This window comes from Colletotrichum lupini, chromosome 8 (assembly GCF_023278565.1).
Source record: "Colletotrichum lupini chromosome 8, complete sequence".
Taxonomy (NCBI): Eukaryota; Fungi; Ascomycota; class Sordariomycetes; order Glomerellales; family Glomerellaceae; genus Colletotrichum; species Colletotrichum lupini.
Genome location: NC_064681.1, coordinates 2,626,407 through 2,645,835, shown reverse-complemented (window position 1 = coordinate 2,645,835; position 19,429 = coordinate 2,626,407). Strand labels below are relative to the sequence as shown.

The following is a 19,429-nucleotide window of genomic DNA, read 5'->3' as shown; positions in this document are numbered from 1 at the left end:
TGCCTTTTGCCCAAAATTTCCCAGAGCTTCAACACCAAACCCCGCCATCGCGACTCTCAACTCAACGGCCCACCACCAACTTCGCACCAATTCCCCTCTAACCACACTACCGATATCCTACAATCTTCTCGGCGACCGCTGTCAGCAGCACTGACGATACCGAAACCAGCGCACGAGTTGCATGCTGCGCAGGGCCTTGCCCATCTTCCGAATCGAATCCTTCTTCACATACATCACCATGGCCACCGGCGACCTGACACGTGCGCTACCCCCTTTCTCTCTGCCTGACAATCTACTTGCGTTCAAACGTGTCACGTTAAAGGAACCCAATACTGACAACGTGACTTTACAGCAGCTGGCGACGGCCAAAAGTCCTCCACCGACATCCCTATCCGTATCAAGACAAGTGATGCCATCGAGTACGGCACAACCCACTCTCAACGTCCATTTCAAGGCTAACCCCTCTTCCCCTACAGCATCGTCTCAACATATCACTCCCTCCTCGAGGACCCAGACCTGACAAAACCCGTCGCCGCCATCGAGGCCCTCATCGCCCTCCTCAACGCCTCGGGCACAACCACCGTCTTCGAGACCCTCGACCTCGTCAAGCGCGCCTCAAACACCCTCCACGCATCCGTCAACAACCCCGTTCCCCTCCAGGCCGGCACCGACCTCTTCCTGCAGTACCTCGTCTCCTCGCTTAAGCAGCAAGAAGGCGCAAACGCATCCGCCTCGGCCGCCGCCGCCCCCTCCCCCTACCAGTCCTTCGAAGCCGTCCGCACCCACCTCCTCCGCAACGGCCGCCTCTTCGCCTCCCGCGCCATCGCCGCCCGCGACCGCATCGCCGACGCCGGCTGGCGCTTCGTCCGCGACGGCAAGGTCGTTCTCACCCACGGTGCCTCCCGCGCCGTCTCCGACCTGCTCTTCCGCGCCGCAGACCAGTCCGGCGACGGCGGTGTCCGCTTCAAGGTCGTCTACGTCCGCGACGAGCACCGCCCCGCCGAGTCGGACCGCGTGGTCAAGGAGCTCCGCGACAAGGGCATTCCCGTCGCCGAGATCGCCGAGCCCGCCGTCGCCCACGTCCTCGGCTTGCTGCGCCAGGTCCACATGGTCTTTGTCGGCGCCGAGGCCGTCACGCAGAACGGCGGTATCATCTCGCGGATGGGCACCTATCAGATCGCCAAGCTGGCAAAGCAGGCCGGTCTGCCCTTCTACGTTGCCGCCGAGTCCCACAAGTTTGTGCGCAAGGTGCCTCTGGACCAGCGGGATCTCGGTTTCCAGCAGCACGTCTTGGACTTCCGGACGGACGGTGCCAGCGAGCAGCCTGAGGATGCGGTAGACTACACTGTGAGTTTTATCACACCCACAATCCCACATTCCTCATTTTCAGACTTGATCATAATTGCTGACAAAATTGTCCTAAGCCCCCTGATTTCATTTCCAACCTCGTGACAGAAAATGGTGTCAAGCTTCCCAGCTACGTGTTTGAGCAGCTCCTCGACATCTATGGTAGCTTGAACGGTTGACTCCCCCTACAAAACAACACATATATACCCGCCTAGGATTTTCAAATGTTTCAAAATTCGGAGACTCTCCACGATCGCAAATGATGAGAACGTGGGCCTTGATGCCCACTTGGGGCCGGCCGCAGACATGCCGGGGTCCGGATTGTGGAGACGAAGAGAAGTCTCGCCGGCGATAGAGAGCGGCGTCTCAATGCCAGAGTCCGATGGCCAGGCGCATGGTAAGGGAATTGACCGATCATGGCCGCTTGGTAAAAAATGCTCTTTACAGCGGCAGGTAGTATGACCGTGAATCGGGCAGGTATAAGGTACCTATCACTTGAATAGATGCAGGCGCCTTGCCGGAGAAACTGTCCTGCTGATCACGGGACGGGAGGGACTTGTCGGCAAGAAATGCCCTTTTTATAACTCGAAATAGAGTAAGGAAGAAACAAAAGGTTCAAAATTCCAATCATTCTCTGCTACCTGTGTTCACAGCGCATACGTGCAGTGTACACGGAATGAACGCTCACCAAATGACCTGCTCAGATATACGAGAATATGCAACCAAGACTCCTGCGAGGCGGACGCCTCGCACCGTACCCAAGGTACCTTACCTCACCTTACCAGACGCACTGCGCACGAACGGCCTCACGATGAGGCGGGCGGGCAAGGCAACCCTTCCCCCTCCCCTCCCCTTCCCTTCTCCTCAGGTGTCTTCGCCCTGCACTCGTAATTTGTCCGTGATAGCTACTACCCCATAATACAACAAGAGACGGGGAAGGTCCAAGAAGGTGAAAAAGACCAAAGGGAGGGGAAACCGACCGACCGACCCCCACGGCCTCTTGACGTCACAATTTCCAATGTGGGAACTGTCCACGCGCGCAGTATGACATGCATACGCAGTACGCCCGACCAAGGGGTTTGCAGGAACTTTTTTTTAATGGTCCGGGGTCGGGTTGGAAAAGGCGGGGATGGATGGATGAATGGATATTGGATGGATGGATGTTCGGCACCTCGTTCTTGTTCCCGAAAAACGATACGTAACTTGCGAGGTAGGTAAGGTACCCGAGAACCGAGGATGCGGGAGCTCGTGAGCGGCATCTTGGATCGTCAGTACTCAGCAGTGGCAAAGACCATCGTCGCGGTCAGCCAACGTAGGCTCTGGTAAGGCTTTTTTTTTAGCGAATGTGAATCTTGATTGATGATATCCCGCTCAAGTCGGCGGAAGTCGCCTGGTTTGGCGAAAAGTAGTAGTACAGTGAAAACGTTTCACGATGCCCAATTTCAAATCGAAGAAACGATAGCCAGGCCACCCATAAGAAACCCAAAGTAAGAAACACGATACACCTAGAGATGGAAAACCCGTGTGGATGCCCCTTGATTCCTTTTTTCGTTTCCCCCAATAATGCTCCTAGCAAGATGAGACAAGACCAACAAATACTCAAGCTTTTTGGGCAAATGCCAAGGGAATGGTGCGAACGAAGTTGAGTCGTTCTCGTGGCGAAAGCAGTGTTGGACTGATAGCCTTTACCAGAAGGGGTGTGATTAAGAGAGGTAATACTACATTAGTCGATGAAAACCAGCAAAATGAAAAGAAGGCAACTGCTTATTTGATATCCCTGACGAGTCTTGCGCCACACCAGGCAAAGGGGTAGTTTCGTTGATACCAGTTGACACTACAAATTATCAGCACATTGTACCAAGACATCGCCTACACAGTAGTCGACTTACAATGATCTTCGGCCGGCGATGCGGGGATGCGTTGACCACGATCCTCCAAGCACGATGTTGTGCTTGCCATCGAAGAAGTCGGCTACAGCTCATCGTTAGCAAGATTATCACTCTCGGGAAATGCAAGTGTCTTACCCGTGTACTGAGGGTATAGAGGCATAGGCTCGAACCCCTCATGACGAGCAAGGGGCGTGCTGGTCCACTCCCAGACACCGCCGAGCTCACCCTGTCCCGCGAGGCGACCGCCGTCGGCCGTCACGGGAACCGGGTGCCAATGCTGCAAGCCGACATTGGCACCATCGAGGTCCGCGAATAGCTCCGATCGAACCTCCGCGGCCTCAAGCGACTTCTTCTTTGGTGGTGTTTCCTCGACTCCATCATTCGACAGGTGGCTAAAGTAGGGACGTCAGCCTCTGGGATCATTGAGATCAGCTAAATATTCAACTTACCCGTTGACTGCTGGTACCGTCCTGCCCAGCGTACGCTCAGCTTCCATCTTCTTCGAGTTATGAACGTAAGTGTAGATGCTTCGAGCCTCCTCAAATGTCGGGATTCGGCCTCCCATCCATGCTGCACATCCAGAGAGTTCATCGAAAGATGCGAAGATGGGCCAGTCTAGAGCATATTTCAGCGGAACCAAGCCATAAACCGTGCGAACTGCAATGCCGTCAAGGAATGAATCGGGGACGACACTATCCCCGTTCTGGTGTCCATTCACATGTCCATTTGTAGTGCCATTGACATGACCGTTTGTGTGGCCATTGACGTGACCGTTGGCATGCCCGTTGACCCCGTTGACATGGCCATTTGTATTTCCATTGGTAAGAAATGTTTGTCCATTCGCGTCCAGGACCGTGTCAGAATCGGACTCTGCAGCTTGAACATCGGCCCATGATGCAGGGACCTTTTTGATGTGGTTTTCAAACATGTATTGCGCATACTATTCTAGTCAGCCTTGAACTGATCTCGCAGAATATCTTGTCACTCACCTCCTCATTTGTGATTGGTCGTCCTTGTGCCTGGAACGCATGAACATTGGTCTTCCTTGCAGGTCTTTCATTGTCCCTAGTACCACGTGAGTTGTGAATATACGTTTCAGAGAATCGTTGCTTACCAGCCAAAGTACCCGTTGACGCCAGCGTCAAGATCAGGCTCGTCCATGCCTACAACAATAGACTGAGCAGGTACATCGTGCCACTGGTTGGATACCCGGGACCGGCGAGCTTTATTGGCCAAGCGCTTGAAGTCCGGGCGCAGAACATCAGGAGGAGGGACAGTCTTGTCGCTCTGGAGCATCATATAAAGGAGCGTCTCCATGTGCATGATCTCGTGCTCAAATCCCACCCAGATCCCTTGAGCAGCAGCTCTGGGGATGTTATTGATTCCATTCTTGTACTGGTCAAGTAGCCTGGATCGTACACGTTGCTGGTACTGAAGAATTTCTTCCACTGCAGGCCATTCATCAGGGATTTCGGAATGAGAGTGGCATTGCTCCGGATTATCGACATCAGGGTCGATGCCCCGCTCGAACATTGGCTGAAAGTGGGCTGGCTCAGTCGGAGGCGTCCTTGTAGTTTTGCACAACTGAATGTCTAGGAACCCGGGGATATGCCCAAGGTAGAAGATGCAAGCATTGCGAAGCTTGATGGGTTGATCCAGCAACTCCTCTCTTGGGAGCATTTCCTGTGTAACAGCATCCCATGCCGCCCACAACGCCTGCCAATCGTCCAGAGTAGGACAGGGCGAAGAAGCGTAAAGTTCGGGGAGACGACTGAAGGGCATTTTCCTCTTCGAAATCATGTGGATTCCTATGATCAAGTCAGCTCCGGAAATGAAGATTGGGCTTCCAGCCAAGATGCGAGTGATTTTCGCTGCAAGATATAGAATGATTGAAACTCGGTCAGATGATCGCATCGGGACCAGTGAGATCCATCATCTTACGATCCGGAGACTGCACAATGCCTTTTTGGGCAATTGGATCCACGTAGCCGGCCAAACGTGGGGGAGGCTTATGGGGTGCAGAACCATTCTCACGAAGGGTGGCCACCATCGGCCTTGATCACTCGGTTTCTTATGCGAGGGAAAGATTCCACTCACCATGCTCGGTTCCTTTTGTCCAACAGTTCGTCTCGACCAAGCCTGCCATGTTCCACAGATTCTGGGCTCCCAGTTGAGAGTATTTCAGACTCTGCTCAACTTGGATGCGCTCGTGTTGCCTTACGAGTGCTCCAAGAACGTATGTGTCTCGAACGGGCGAATAGAAAGCTTGGTGACGTCCTCCTTCGTCATCGTACACATACTCACCGATGACCTCCCAGTCTTTGAGCTTGAAGGCCTCTTCTCCTAAGATCTCATTGGCGTTGGCGAGTCCGTTGAGGATGAACCTGCAGAGGTCAGTCAATGCGGCTCAAACAGCGGTTCATGATACACCTACGCATGCGTTACTCCTTTCTGGTCTTAGGATTCTAGGTGTTAGTACATGGACTTAGTGAGCTTTACGAGGCAGCGCAATTACCATTGTAACCATGGCTGTGTCTGAGATCAGCTAGCTGTAGACCAGATATATGGGGAATTCAAACTCACTAAACCTTGGAAGGATCGCAGCATCCGTCAAGCCCTATCAGCAACTTGTCCGACTGCGTCAGAACGTCGCTGAAGTGCTTGAGGAAACCGGCCGCATCATCGCGCTCGAAATTTCCTACACAAGAACTCAGAAACATGCCTAGAGTTGAGAATCGAAGATCCAGTTTCTCCTACCTATGCTGGAACCCAAGCTCAAGATGCACTTGGTGCGTGCCAGGTTGGATGGCTGTTTCAGCCATTCCCGGCCATCATCATAGGTTCCCAAAAGACCATGGCATTTGACGTGATGAAAATCAGGAACTTGAGCAAGCGTGCGTTCCAATTCCTCTCGAGAGAGGTCGAGTGCGTAGTAATCAATGTTCTTGCCGGCGTCCTCGAAAGCTTGCAGCAACAAACAAACTTTACGAAGATTGCTTCAAGAAAAGGTCAGAATCATCTCGTTCGAGTCATCATTCAGCAAGTATTCACTGACCCACTTCCCAACTCAATGACCATAGAATCGGGTGAGATATTCTGAGCGATCTCTTTTGAGTTTTTCTCAAGAACCTCGATTTCGTTGTTGGTCAGGTAGTACTCTTCCAGATATGTGATCTAGGGTAGTTGTTAGCGTTGATCACGCAAGATGTGGCTGAGCTGAGGAGCACTCGATCAGCACTTACATCCTCAAACAATTGCAGGCCCCGTTCATTGTAGAGAAGCAGGGTCGGCAGCCTCCGGGGTCCGTTTGTGGGGTTCCACATGGAAATGATGTCGTCCTTCAAGTTTGTTTCAACCGCAACGCGTCGAATATCGATGATGTCAAGGCCATGTTTGCCCACGGGTTGTACTGCCAGCTGCTTATTCGCCTTGATACTGGCGTGGGAAACGCTGTCCTGAGAGACGGCAAGAGAACCCATCGTGACAAGTAATTGGGTTTACGGAAAGACAATGGCTTGAGTGTTGAATACAGGCCGGATACAAGAGAGAGGAACAAAGGTCAAGGTTATATGAAGAATGTTGAAAGTAGCATGTGCAAGGCAACCTATGCTTTCGAGACGAGAAGAACGGACGAGTACCTTTACCTTATAGGGGCCACAGCAAAGTTACTTGGGTTCTCCCAGACCGGCGGAGACGCCGGCAAGCATACGACGGTACACGTTGGTGTTGCCATGCTAGCAATAGGGCATGTTCGAGACGTGCACCAAATGCTGAGTGTGGATTGTCAGACGTACAATTGGTGACTCGGCGTGCCATGGTTTGCCATTCTGGTCTACAGTGCAGCTACTTGACGGAGCTGAGAAGTATTTTGGGGATGTTGGTGGCCAGCGTGAGCATGTGTACGATCGGGGTACTGAGCGCCAGAATGGGATCAGGTGAGACGGCAACACATTAAGGACTGCGTTCGGAAGTACACTAAAGGTATTCCGGTTCCGTGGACCTTGTACCAGTCAGTGCAATTCCTTTGGTCATAACGTGCAGATAGAAGAGGAGCGTGACAGCTTCATCCTTGACAGAGAGTGGGAGAGGTTTGCAGTTGAGCAAATCAGCGGACGTCATCTGAGGCGTATCCCACGCCCCACCGAGGGGGCAGCCACGCTACTATTGCTGGAGCTTGACGCGGATCACCGGATTCGACATAGTTGCGGTACCTTGAGTATTGGAAGCGGCCGTTGTTGCGCCCTACTGCGCGGGAAAGGGTAAGCTTCAAGAGACCTTTATTTGGCATTTGTTGTCTGGTCGAAAAACATCTGGCGAAAAAAAAGAAAGTTGTGCGGCATCTTGGCGAGGCTCGAAACCGCAATTATCAGGGGTGTCGGGAAGGTTGCTTTGCATGCTCGATACAAACTTCCCCGCGGCTAAGGCCATCCTCGCAGCTTCCAGAACGAGCTTTTCGGGTGTCTCCAACAAACCAAACGCGCAGCATCCAATTCGAGCCAGGCCAGCCCTCATTCGCGAGTTTGAGACTCGTGAGAAACATCAGAATTCGGAGTAATTCGGCGCTTGGAGAGCAGTAGTGAAGCTGGCTACAGAAGTGAGAAAATCTGCCAGTTTAGTTGCAACTCCAGAGTTGCCACAGCTCTTCGAAGCTCTTCCGAAGCTCTTGAGAAGCTCTCCATCGGTTGGCGAGGTCGCCTACACTAACGTGACTAGCTACCATGAGTGGGTGTCACGGTGCGAACTGGTGTCCCAAGAGCCACCAAAGACGAGGAGCGCTTGTTGGCCTGGGCTTCCAGATCGGCACAAAGGCTGCAACCCCGGCCCAGGTTAGCTGCAAACCTCCCTGAAGCCTGTGGGGGTGAGACCAAGTACATAGAGGGAGGGGCCAGAAGAGGTTCCGACACTTACACGATACGTCTTGGTGAGCCTCAGCCCACCCAGATGACCAATCCTGCCAACAACAATGGGTCATACTGCGTGTGGGTGAGGATATGTCGACGTCATGTCTCCTCTGGCGGGACATGGCAGCAAAAGTGCTGGCTCCCAGCTAACCTTCCCATAATACTTTGGAGTTATTGATGCTGTGACTGGCACCCAAAGAAAAGCCAAAGATTCCACATGAGGGCGGGGTAAATCAGGTACCGTTCCAATTGAGTTACCCAAAGGGCGTGCCGATCTACTGTCCCCGTTGCAAAGCGCAATTTATGACAATGCCATACTGCAAGGCAAAAGTCAAGGCGACGAAAGGGAAGCTCGACAGTAAAGCGCGATTTATGCATGACATGATTTCCGTCCACGAGTGCGGGGAAGCTGTTGCGTGTCGGTGTTACCTCCGTGCAGCTTCTCTTCCCGTCTGCCAACCCCAGTAGGCTTTGTGGTCCGAAACAGCCCACGGAGGATTTTGTCGCGTTGCCGTATTTCCCGAGGAATGCTGACAATGTTGGACATGGGATCATCGTCGGGGATATTGAGGATCGTATATGGCCGAGGATTCTTGCGCCAATATGCATCTGTACAAGGGCCTGTGGCCGGCATGGTCAAGACAATCCGGCCCGGTACCGGTGTGCGCGCCGTGGGGGGGTCCCAGATACCTTCGGTGAAGCTCGGTCAAGTTTAGGTAGAGCGAGATGGGCGAGCATCGACATCTGCCTTTGTTTGACAGCCAGATTGACATTGCTCGGCAATCTCGAGTTCGAGCGAACCAGCTGGAATACTTGTGCCTTGCATAAGGCTACAGATGGGAAAGTTCCCGTGACATTGGTGCTGGGGTGAACGTCCCAACGGCGAGGAGCAGCTTGATCTTCCCCAGATTGATAAGCTTATCTATCAGTTGTCTCTGAAGATCGCTCGGCCGGTTTGAGTAGTGACAAGGTAGTCCCAGGTGGGCGCCGGGGCCAATCGAGGAGGTTCCTGAGTTCTCCGAGATAGATAAGGAACCGCGGTCCGCATCAGTAGATATTCGTGGGGCCATCGGGACGGACGTCGTTCCGATACCATCGCCATCTACCTATGCTGTGAGGCTACGCCGTCGTTCTCGTTTTCGCCATCGTGGAGAGTGGAAACCTAGGAACAACAAAGACGAGTAAGCACTATACATTTGTCATATACATGGATACAAACAGCACAAATGACTCACCTCTGTGGTAGTCAGCAAATAAGCCGTCAAACCCCCTACTGGCCGATTGATAATCTTAGGTGTAGTGAAGAGTTTGTAAGACTTTCGCAATCTGCATCCGAACCGGACGGAGAAAAAGTTTACGTCTACGGCAGTACCAAAAGCCACATGTGCCGAAGGAAGGAATGGCCGATCAACCCCGCGGCTTCCTGAGAAGTACTTGCCTGGATGCACGATACCCTTCCTGCTAGACTAAGAAAACTCTATCTACTTGGAAAAGTAGCACCGATGTCGACAGCGGGACGTTCAAAGCTTGAGAATCACCAGTCGTCAAATGTTTCCTGGAAGGAGTTATCTTCCACACCACCCCAACTTCCGGCCACGACATCGCAGGGCAACATGTCTGTTGCTAGAATGTATCACTGGCGTATCTCGGTTCTTTGATCAGGGATTAGTCAATATGCGGCATATCCTCACGTCACTTTCTTGTCATCTGGCTTCGCGGAGGTCCGGTCTACGATCTCTTTCAAGTATTTCAAAGTGGCAAATGTCTTCCAGGTATGCAAGTTCCTCTTCTTATGAGTAGTCCTATCTAATATGCAAAAGGTATCACCTAAATCCAAACAACTCTATGCAGCAAACAGCTTCCAGACCGAACCCTCCATAAACGCCACCCAATGCTATTCCATAAATACATCCCGAATACTTCATAACCCCGGCTGACTATGACGACTTGTTCGGCTTCCACGCCTTGATCCACTTGCCAATGACCTTCACCTCTTGCTCAATGATCGCGGCATTGTCTTCGCCGTTGTTCAGAAGAAAGTCCGGGACGTGGTTCGCTCCCTTGACCACAAAGGTAGCCGTCTGTTCGGTGGTCTTGACCGGTCCGCCAGGGCGATAATCAGAGTTCATCGATGCCGACCTCCAACCGTCATGCTCGCCATCGCAGAAGAGGACATTCTCAAACGTGGCGTTCCAACCACCAGTCCAGTCGTTGAACATGGCCGCCGTGAATCCCTCGGAGCTGGCCGGCTTGAATCCAAACGTTTGTGGGAAGCGGAGATCGCACTGGCGCTGGCGGTCGGCAGGCCGCACGTGTGATGACACGATATTGGTGCCGTCCGACTTGGGCGGGCCGACATGCCACCATCCAAAGGGCTCGTTGCAAAGTTGCCAAGTCCAACTGCGATCGGCGCTGAGGTCGTTCGGTCTGTTGTATCCCACCGCTTTTCCATACAAGTCGCATGCTTCCTCGCCCTCGCAAACCTTGCTATACCGGCTGTACATATACGATGTGTATCCTTTCCACGCAGCCTTCAAGCCAACACCCGACTTTTCGGTGCCCTTGATAATGTTGCCGTTGTTCGTGCTCGTTTCGATATAGTCACAGAACTCGTATACCGCGGTCTCGTTGCTTGCCCACTCGATGATGGGCCTCAGTAGGTACCACGCGAAGTCGGCATTGTCCTCAAGAGTTTCCAAACCAAATTCTTCCTTCATGGCATCGATCTCCTTTGCGGAGCCCTTGTCAAGCACGCTGTCTACTTGCTTGATGACAAGCTTTACATCGGCAGAGCAGGCTCGCGGCAGGGCCTGCTCAATGGGAGTGAAGAACTGCCAGAAATCATCAATAGCCTGCACGACGGCAGAGCTTGCATGGTAGGCAGCAAAGGTGCCAGGTGCAATGACAGATGTCCACGCGGAAAGGGCGCCAGGATAACTGCCACCGATTAACACCCAAGGAGACTTGTCTGCGTTGGCACCTTTCTTCTTGTCGAAAGGAAGCTCGACAGTTTCGGCGAAGTGGGTGTTGTCATAGATGGCCTGCGGGACATTGAGATACTGCAAGGTGTCGGCTGTGAAAGTCTTGAAGGGGAGAGATTTTCCGTAATACCGGTCTATAACGGTGAGTGTCAGTTTAGCAAAGTCTTCTTGCGGACTTTCCAACAGCTGACTTACGCTCCATCAGGACGATCGCGCCTTTGTACGTCTCAGCATACAAGTATGTCAAGGTGCCGTTTTCCAGATAACCGGTCAGGCCCTCAGCATCACCTTCACCACCATTCAACATGAACACGGGATATCCTGGGCCGCCCCAGTGCTCCGAATTATACCAGTATCTTTGTTTGAAAGTGCCCTTGGACAAGTCGGTATGGTCTAGATACTGGTCGAACGTGCCGTTATGGACCTGCGTCCCCGAATGCGCTCGGCGTTGGAGGCCACCCATCTTAGGGAATTGTGATAATTGCGGCGCCTTTAGTTGTGGGGTCGGAATTGAAGCCATCACAGTGGCTGCGAAGGCCACTGCGGAAGCGAATATTGATGCCTTCATGATGAAACAGGTGCTCGACAATGTAACAAACAAGAGAAAAGGGAAAGGTCTTGCTAGAGGTTTGAAACTGATGGATATTCAGCTAGACTAATACCTAGAGAAGCGTGTCCTCCTCGATCATATATTCTTCAACCTCCGGCTACTCCAGAGAGTTTCGGACACTGGGCCCTACATCGACAAGGCCGCAATATCACTCAGCCTCAACCGCAGGTTCAAACTACCGTAGAAAGGAAGAGAACCCCAGTCAGTGCCCAGAAACTAGTATCGCCGCAAGAAGGCTCTCAATCTAGCAATCTGACAGCCTAATGACCTGTTCTCTATTTTCTCCGCGCTGGACACCAGATTTCGGTCCATGTACGAAGGTGTGATTCGGGCTAGAGCCTGCTTAGGCGGGGGGTTGAAAAGCAACTCCTCTGAGTGCGCCTCCACCATGCAATGGCAGCATGGCCGGCGAGGTAAGGCAATATCCTTGGCAAAAGGACTAGCGACAAGTTGACTGGAGCATTTTAGGTTCATCGGTCAGCTAAGCGGTCGCCTGGTAGGGCCAACATGGGACGGGCTGTTGAGGTGGATGGACATGCAGCCCGTGGGATTCGCTAGTAAGCTAAGCTTATTATTACCCTCAAATCCTGGAAAATCTTACATTGGAGCTCATGGACCCGGGTCGCCTGCAACGCACGAACGGCTGGCGTTACCGCGTTGGTTGTTGCTATTAGTATGGTCTGGTCGGGTTCAATCCTCCCCGCCTGCCTCAGCCCCGAAAAAGCTGCGGCCACCCGCGTCGCCTGTCTCGCTACCATTTTGTTTTTCCTTTCCATGGAGGGCTGTGCGGCCGTGCATTCTCGCCGGCTGCTGATGCCCGCTGGATCCTGCTTCTCGTTTGCTGCTGCCTAGGCTGCAAGAAGCCCCTCCAAGGCTGGGCTGAGAAGCTGGCTGCATGACCAACCTGGTCTAGTTTCTATTTTTGGGACGAACTTTTTGATTACCAACAACGGTTCGATGATACTGGGCAATAGTCCTCGTTGGACCAGAATTTTGCTCAGACACGCCGTTGCCTGCCCTAACCGTCCCTACTGGCCTGGGCTCCCGTTTTCTGTGTCTTTACACTCACGGTCCGGTTGTTGTCTCGAGGCACCGCAGTCCGCCCCCACTCCGTCCGTCCCGCATCGGTCCTGTAAGCCCCGGACCGGACCCGCACCCCACACCGGATCCGAGTCTCGCTGTCCTCCCCCTTTCCTGTACTACCTTACCTTCCGATCGGGTCGGCATTAGGTATCGTCCGAACCCACCGCACGGTTCGGACCGGGAGTAACAGTAACCCCCCTCCCCTTTCCCAACACACATGAGTACAAACAAGGCAAGTCGCACAGAACCGCACAAACCGCCCGCTGGCACTCGCTGGCACTCGGTGACGATCACACGTTCGTCAGATGAGACAGCAAAATGCCATTCAACAAGATTAAACAATCTTTCCCTTCGGGAGGCGGACAGAAAGACAAGAAGGAAAAAAAACGATAAACAGTGTGCGTGGTACAAAGATACAACCCAGAAGCCAGGTGAGAAACTGAAAAGTAGCATGTTAGCGGGCCGGGTGTGAGGGAGGGTTAAAAAAGAAAAAGGGGGGGGGGGGTGTTTGATGGAGTTTTCCGTAAGCCCAATAGCCTACCTTGGACACCCGACACCAAAGGTACCAGGGAAAGAAAAAGGTCTCGGGATTCGAGTGATCCCACCACATCACCCACGGCTTCCCGAGCGCCGGACTACGTGGCTTGTGTTTTTTCCCCTGTGTAACGCTGCCGGCGCATATTTACTTTTTTTTCCCATTCACTCCGGAAGTCGGGGGAGACAGAGTGACTGACATTGGCAGTCGTCATCAACATGAATCGTAGATTACACAAAACACGATAGTAATTGCCAGCCGGAGCCTTGGACAAATAGCGCCGCATTCGAGTAAGGTGAGATACAAAATCCCATACAGAGAAAAAAGGCCGGTCGGCGCGTCATCGAGAGAACCCCTAAACACAACGCCCGCAACCTTGTCAACCCTGGATTCCGTGTGGCTGGCTGGAGCTGGGGGAGTGTGTCCCTCTGGTGGGCTAGAACTAGGTACTACTTACGGTCCTCCTCCCCTCCAAGGATTAGGTTGGTTTGGTTGGGTGGATTGGAATGCGCTCCCTTTCGGGTCAACTTTTGAACATGCGAAAATGGCTACGCAAACACCGCGCAACGCAACGCGTACCTGGGAATCGGTAAACCTTCATTCCAGGAACAAACAGTTCGAGACATTGTTCCAGTGCCGAAACATGTTAGGGGAAAACGGACACGGCCGGCGTCGTACAGAGACAGACCTCTTTGACTGACCTGACAAGACTGACTTGACTTGTTCCTCATTTTTTGACTCGAACTCAAATCGAGCTCGACTCGACTCGACTTCTGACACGCTTCCCCCACGTGATCGAAGCGCAACAAAAAGCTGCAAGCAGAAAGAGACGAGAGAAATACCACGAGGAAATTGCGTGACGTGAACGTGACGAGAACGTGGCTCAACGTTCGCGGCAGGCAGTGCCAAGGGAGAGAGAGGACTCTCTATCAGTAAACTTTCGGCATGGATTATTAGCGTTCGCCCTTCCCTTATGTGGCGCAACTTATTGCACCGCGGAACAACTCTTCGTAAATACGGTGATGATTATCTTTTCTTTCTTTTTTCTAACGCTCTCTCATGCTGATTATGCCCGGTCGACATTTTCCTGTGACTTCTCGCTCCGCAGCGAAGGGGGTGGGGGGGGGAAGGGTTCGTCATGGCTTCGTATCCAAGACTATAACGCACTCGTAACTTCTGTCTGAAAATATCACGCGCTCAAATACAATTCCCTTACACAGCGTTCCCATACATCATTCCCCATATAATCATGTCTCGGGTTAGGGGCCTAGAAGCCTCTCCCACCTGCTCATCTGACCCCTTCAAGAATAACTCCCGCTGAACTGGGGCAACGGGTTGCCACCGGCCATCTGCGTGTAGAAGGGGGGCTTGAGCATGTCCCAGTCACCAATATTGGGCGCGCAGACCATCCCGCCCGTCGTGAATTCCTGAATGTCCTCAAGCATAGTGCCGAATCGCTGACCCTGGTTCTGCTGCACATATGAATCGATGCTGACTGTCTCGGCATTAACATTAGCCATCGTAGCCTCGTTTGATAGGGAGCCGGGAGTTGGCGGGAAGCCCTGAGTTGGTGAGTGATGTGGAATGCCTCCGACATAGCCTTCGTGACCGGCTTGCTGGTGGAATGCGGCGGCGTTGATGGCGGTAAATGACGACGCTTGGCGGGAATCCCTCCGGCTGTCCGAACCGCTCCCGCTGAGATGAGAATACTCAGGTCCCAAGGAAGAGCTTCTTTCCAATGTGCTAGCCCGCGATCCATCAGAGCCGTCGTAGGCGGTTGGACGGTCATCGTCCATGATGATGCCGTTGCTCGTAATCTTGTCGGCCTTTGCCCTCCACTCTTCTAGTCCGCCGCCACCTCCTCCCAGTCGAATGGTTAGAGAACCGTCTCCGCTCTTCTTCGAACCTCGATTTGTGTAGTCGGAGTAGACCTTGGTGAGATACTGATTAATGTCCTTGAAATACGTGACGTAATTGGAGGCCATGCTGAAGTAAGGTGCAACCTTGGTCAATGCTTGGAAAGCGATACTGGTGTTCCCCGTCTGCGTGTTCTCAGACATGGCTCCTGAATTCCGTTCTTCGATCTCCTGTTTACTAACCATGTGGTTTTGAGTATCCATGTGGGGATAGTGCCTTGCGTATATTCTAACAAACGCTGCTTGCCAAATTGCGAATATGACTAGTGACGAATGAGGAAGCTTGTCTCGGCATGTCGAGATGAGGTCGATGATTTCCCTTCCAGCCTTGAAAACCTGCTCTGCGCTTCGCTCCCAAAAGTGGTCGGGAACAGTTTCGGGGTCAAAGACGGGCTCGTCCAGAGGACCAACCGGCTCGGAACATTTGATGGCGATGAACGGGATGTATTCGCGATGCAGCATGATTTTGCATAGGGCACCCAGCATGTGAAGTGACACATACGTGCTGTTGTCGTGTTTCCAAAAGTTCGAGCTAGACCAGGTGAACTCTTCCGGAAGGTGAGCGTAAAAGGCATCTACCTTCTTATTCAGTTGATAGAAAGTCGACTCTTGGTCCCACGGCGGAAGGGATTCCGTATGGCGGCCGCCCGCGAAACTGTACTTGGTGATATCGCCCCAGAAATCTGCTAGTTGCACGAATCGACTCAAGACACTGTCATCGATTGGTGGCTCCATGCCATGTCCCACCTGTCGTAAGAATCCGGTATAGACAACGCGGCCTAGGTCGAAGGCGTGTTCAGTGCATGGCAGCTGGATTTGAAGATCGTCGGACCGAACCATGGAAACCCGATCAGATCCGCAGGACAAAAGACGGTCCAGTATCAAGCAACTGAACATGGTACGACGCCTAATCTCCTGGTCTTTCCAACGGTCTGAGGGTAGTTGAGTAGATTTACTCGACCGAGGAGACAGAGTCAAATTTCTCCTCCCTCTCAAAGGCTTGTCTCCGAACCCCAATTTCAAGCCTTGAGCCATCCGTATGGCAACGCCAACATACATCCATGCCGCTAGGCCGCCGTTCGGCTGGCTCCATTTGTACAAGCCGAGCATGAGAAAAGCTTGGACACGGACGACAGTAGCTGATGTCAGGGCTGATTCGAGTTGTCCCAGTGCCTTTGTAAGAGCGTTTGCGAAGTACTCTGAGGCCATTGATGGCTCCGGCCTGGGTAGAGCACCGCGAGATTTTGGGCCGGCGATTTTGTCATGTGTGATGTGCGCCACATATTTGACCAAGTCGGGGTGCAATCTTGCGGTGAGAGCCAGAATGCCCAAAAGGATCAGATTTGATTCGGTTGACGGCTTCTTGATGTCTTTGTCGTGAATGATACCCTTGAGAGTCGGGAGATGTAAGAACGGGAGTTCGGTAGCGAAGTGCAGCTTATATATGTCGAAGAGTTGATGCCACAAGTCGACGGTAAGATAGGGCGCCGAAAGCACTTCCTGAGCAAGCGCGGCGACAGTACGTCCATCAGAGGACGTGGCATCTTCGAGCTTCTTCACTCGCTTCCGGTCATGCCCGACTTCCCTTTCCTGCTTCGGCGCAGTCGGCGGTTCTGATCGTTTCGCCGGAAGAGGTGTTGGATCAGGAAACTCACACTTGTGTCCTGCCTTGATGCACGTGTCGCAAGGCGATCCAGTATTGTCGTTGTCGCATTTGATTTTGGATTTCCTGCATCTCAAACAAGCTATGCTGGATCTCATCGGCGGCCGCATGGCTCTAGAGGGCCTCTTGGCACTTGAGCCTCCCGCCAAGATCGGCCTCAAGTCATCGTCGTCGGGCAGGACGGAAGTGTGAAATCTGGCCCCTCCCGAAGCTTGCCTATCTGCGGGCTCTGCTACAGCGGGGGGCGCGGAGGTTCTCTCCGAAGGCGAAAATGTTTCTTGATATCTCCTCTTCGGCGTGGTGTGAGTAGAGGACGCTGTAGGTGCGTCATCGGAATCCGACGCGGGAGAGAGTATAGACTGGATGCGAAGTTGGGAAGAAATTGTGACGGTTCGGGCCTGTTATAGACCCGTGAAGCCAGTGAGGGGTGGCGGATGTTTGAGCGCAGAAACCTTGACGAGATACTCGGTGCACCAAGAACCAGTGGGCTCCCCTCCTGTAGAACCCGCGCTGCGCCAGGATGACTGTGCTCGTGGCAGAGTGACTTGAGATAGGGGAGGGCAAAGTCCGCAGAGTTGGACGACTGTGACCAATGTTTGTCGAGGCGATGCTAAGTAAGGCAGGCCTCAAGTGGCACAGATGAGCAGGCAGTGGCTGTCGACAGCTTGCAACCGACGGGTGTTTGCTTCCAGGTGCTACACGAAATACCTGCAGTGTGTCGGGTGACTCGCACTCCACGATAAGTGTCTGGACGAATTCGGGTTTGACAGGTGATCAAGATGCGATGACTGGACAGACGCAGTCCTACTTCTTTGCTTGCGGAGGTGGAGAGCTCAATGAACGAAGCTTTGGTGATGGCAGGTAAGGCTGGTATCTCGGGATCGATGATGCATGCAGTGGTTGGATAAGCGAAGTTTGGCTTGTAACGATGAGTCTGAATGAACGCTGTGCTGGTGAAAGCGTTTTGGTAAAGAGAGTTGCCCTGCTGGAAGTGCGTAAGGTCACAATTCGTAGGGAAATCAGGGAAGTGGGATTGCGAATTTAATCGGGGGTGGATGTGGCCGACTTGAGCAATAAGCAATGAGTGGTGGTCTGAAGCTTGCGTTCCCACGAAGTACCTACTGGCCGGGGTGCAGGGAGGCGTGGGAGGGTGGGCAAATGGTTGAATTCTAGCCGGCCGTGCTGTCGGCCCCCAAAATTGACCGTGTGCCGGGCGTCACCGGCTAGCATTGCTTGCCCGCCTCTCCCTTGCTTGTTGTCTCTCGTGATTAAGCTGGCTTTGTCCCTCTGCTCTCTCCATTACGGAGGGGTTCTCCGGCACCGACTAGATCGATAGAGTCTGGAATAAGCATGTTTGCTTCTACCCCTTCGTCGCCGTCGTCCGGGCTGTTGGTTCTGCTACAGTAATTCTATGGGGACACAGTCAGAACAGCATAGCAACACTGCCAAGTGAACCAAGCCTGTAGAAAAGGCGGGTGTGCCATCCGTATGGTGTGAATGTCCATGCTGGCCACACACCAGGCCCCATGTCTCTGATCAACCCCACGCGCAGAAGGAATGAGGCGGGCATTGGTGGGAGGGCACGAGGGGTCGCTGTGGACGGCCCAGGTCAAGATCAAGGTCGGCCAAGCAAGGATGCTGGAACGATTTCTGGATAGTGCCAACCGGAACAGACGAGCGAAGTTGCTCTCCATCCCCGAGGGAAAGTACATTTGCATTCACGAGGGTCCTGTTGGACGGCGTGACAAGTCCCTTCGCCGCTTTCGCTGAACATTTTGTGCATCTTGGGTCTGAGACTTCGAGTTTTTTCTTAGTTTGTTTAGTTTTTTTTTTTTTTTCGCCTGAACATTATTCGTGTGATATGCCAGAGGGATACAGCTTCTTGTTGGGCCAAACGCTTGGCTTGGGAGACGAGGGCCGTATGACGGATCCTCGTACCTTTTTGATAGTCTGCCGTCCAACTCCAGTGCCTCTGCTCAGCGGTACATCTGGTCCAGATTTGGTATTCGACCGGACGGCCCCGCAAGATGGCTGGGGGGGCTGTTGTGCTCAATCCTGGCATATTGACCTTTATTCGAACGATTCTAATCAGCGAGAACTGTTGTGGAACATTTGGCGGCAATGAAAGGCGGGATATCTCAAAGGTATCGTCATCAGGTGGCAATTGACGGCTGCAATTGTGACGTGAAATAATCGTGAAGATCACAGCTACATGCTTCTCGTGATTCCAGTATCGCCGTCCTTTCCGAGGTAAGTGCAAATGGCGATTTGCATCTTCTAGGTTGCATCCCCATCGCGTGTTCCACAGCCGGCTTCTAGGTTGACTGACAGAGCATACGGATACACTCGTGACTCTCAATAGCAAGGCGACTGGGACAAGGAACGGATGATCGGCGTGGCTTTCCTGCTTAGTTGTCGCCTCTCTGCAGAGCATTTCGGCTTTCGTCTGGCGCATCAAGGGAAAACCAGCCATGCCCACGCCCCCGCGCCAACATCACCTGGGT

The 19,429-nt window shown here is 53.0% G+C and overlaps 6 protein-coding genes across 6 annotated transcripts; 2 read left to right on the top strand and 4 right to left on the bottom strand.

Moving 5' to 3' along the window:
- Nucleotides 1–181: 181 nt before the first annotated feature.
- On the top strand, nucleotides 182–1,526 carry CLUP02_15292 (initiation factor 2 subunit family protein; the record flags this gene model as incomplete). Its single annotated transcript, XM_049294216.1, has 4 exons — nucleotides 182–260; nucleotides 353–419; nucleotides 477–1,347; nucleotides 1,425–1,526. The coding sequence occupies 4 exons, from the start codon at nucleotides 182–184 to the stop codon at nucleotides 1,524–1,526; spliced, it is 1,119 nt and encodes a 372-aa protein (XP_049151362.1).
- A 1,585-nt stretch (nucleotides 1,527–3,111) lies between these two features.
- Nucleotides 3,112–5,382, bottom strand: CLUP02_15291 (uncharacterized protein; the record flags this gene model as incomplete). The annotated part of the gene is made up of 7 exons (XM_049294215.1): nucleotides 3,112–3,181; nucleotides 3,237–3,318; nucleotides 3,372–3,628; nucleotides 3,686–4,176; nucleotides 4,226–4,301; nucleotides 4,351–5,044; nucleotides 5,334–5,382. The coding sequence occupies 7 exons, from the start codon at nucleotides 5,380–5,382 to the stop codon at nucleotides 3,112–3,114; spliced, it is 1,719 nt and encodes a 572-aa protein (XP_049151361.1).
- Nucleotides 5,383–8,673: 3,291 nt separating this feature from the next.
- Nucleotides 8,674–9,564, top strand: CLUP02_15290 (uncharacterized protein; the record flags this gene model as incomplete). The annotated part of the gene is made up of 4 exons (XM_049294214.1): nucleotides 8,674–8,842; nucleotides 8,899–9,004; nucleotides 9,118–9,318; nucleotides 9,384–9,564. The coding sequence occupies 4 exons, from the start codon at nucleotides 8,674–8,676 to the stop codon at nucleotides 9,562–9,564; spliced, it is 657 nt and encodes a 218-aa protein (XP_049151360.1).
- A 510-nt stretch (nucleotides 9,565–10,074) lies between these two features.
- Nucleotides 10,075–11,686, bottom strand: CLUP02_15289 (serine carboxypeptidase S28; the record flags this gene model as incomplete). The annotated part of the gene is made up of 2 exons (XM_049294213.1): nucleotides 10,075–11,252; nucleotides 11,314–11,686. 2 exons carry the CDS (start codon nucleotides 11,684–11,686, stop codon nucleotides 10,075–10,077), a joined length of 1,551 nt encoding a protein of 516 aa, XP_049151359.1.
- A 168-nt stretch (nucleotides 11,687–11,854) lies between these two features.
- On the bottom strand, nucleotides 11,855–14,077 carry CLUP02_15288 (uncharacterized protein; the record flags this gene model as incomplete). The annotated part of the gene is made up of 14 exons (XM_049294212.1): nucleotides 11,855–11,944; nucleotides 12,026–12,182; nucleotides 12,236–12,245; nucleotides 12,330–12,395; nucleotides 12,463–12,615; nucleotides 12,677–12,724; nucleotides 12,798–12,906; nucleotides 12,976–13,014; nucleotides 13,082–13,250; nucleotides 13,369–13,454; nucleotides 13,515–13,540; nucleotides 13,619–13,750; nucleotides 13,804–13,894; nucleotides 13,961–14,077. The coding sequence occupies 14 exons, from the start codon at nucleotides 14,075–14,077 to the stop codon at nucleotides 11,855–11,857; spliced, it is 1,293 nt and encodes a 430-aa protein (XP_049151358.1).
- Nucleotides 14,078–14,647: 570 nt separating this feature from the next.
- Nucleotides 14,648–19,398, bottom strand: CLUP02_15287 (fungal specific transcription factor; the record flags this gene model as incomplete). Its single annotated transcript, XM_049294211.1, has 8 exons — nucleotides 14,648–17,323; nucleotides 17,407–17,508; nucleotides 17,563–17,910; nucleotides 18,048–18,172; nucleotides 18,229–18,323; nucleotides 18,381–18,518; nucleotides 18,571–18,708; nucleotides 18,773–19,398. 8 exons carry the CDS (start codon nucleotides 19,396–19,398, stop codon nucleotides 14,648–14,650), a joined length of 4,248 nt encoding a protein of 1,415 aa, XP_049151357.1.
- Nucleotides 19,399–19,429: the final 31 nt, after the last annotated feature.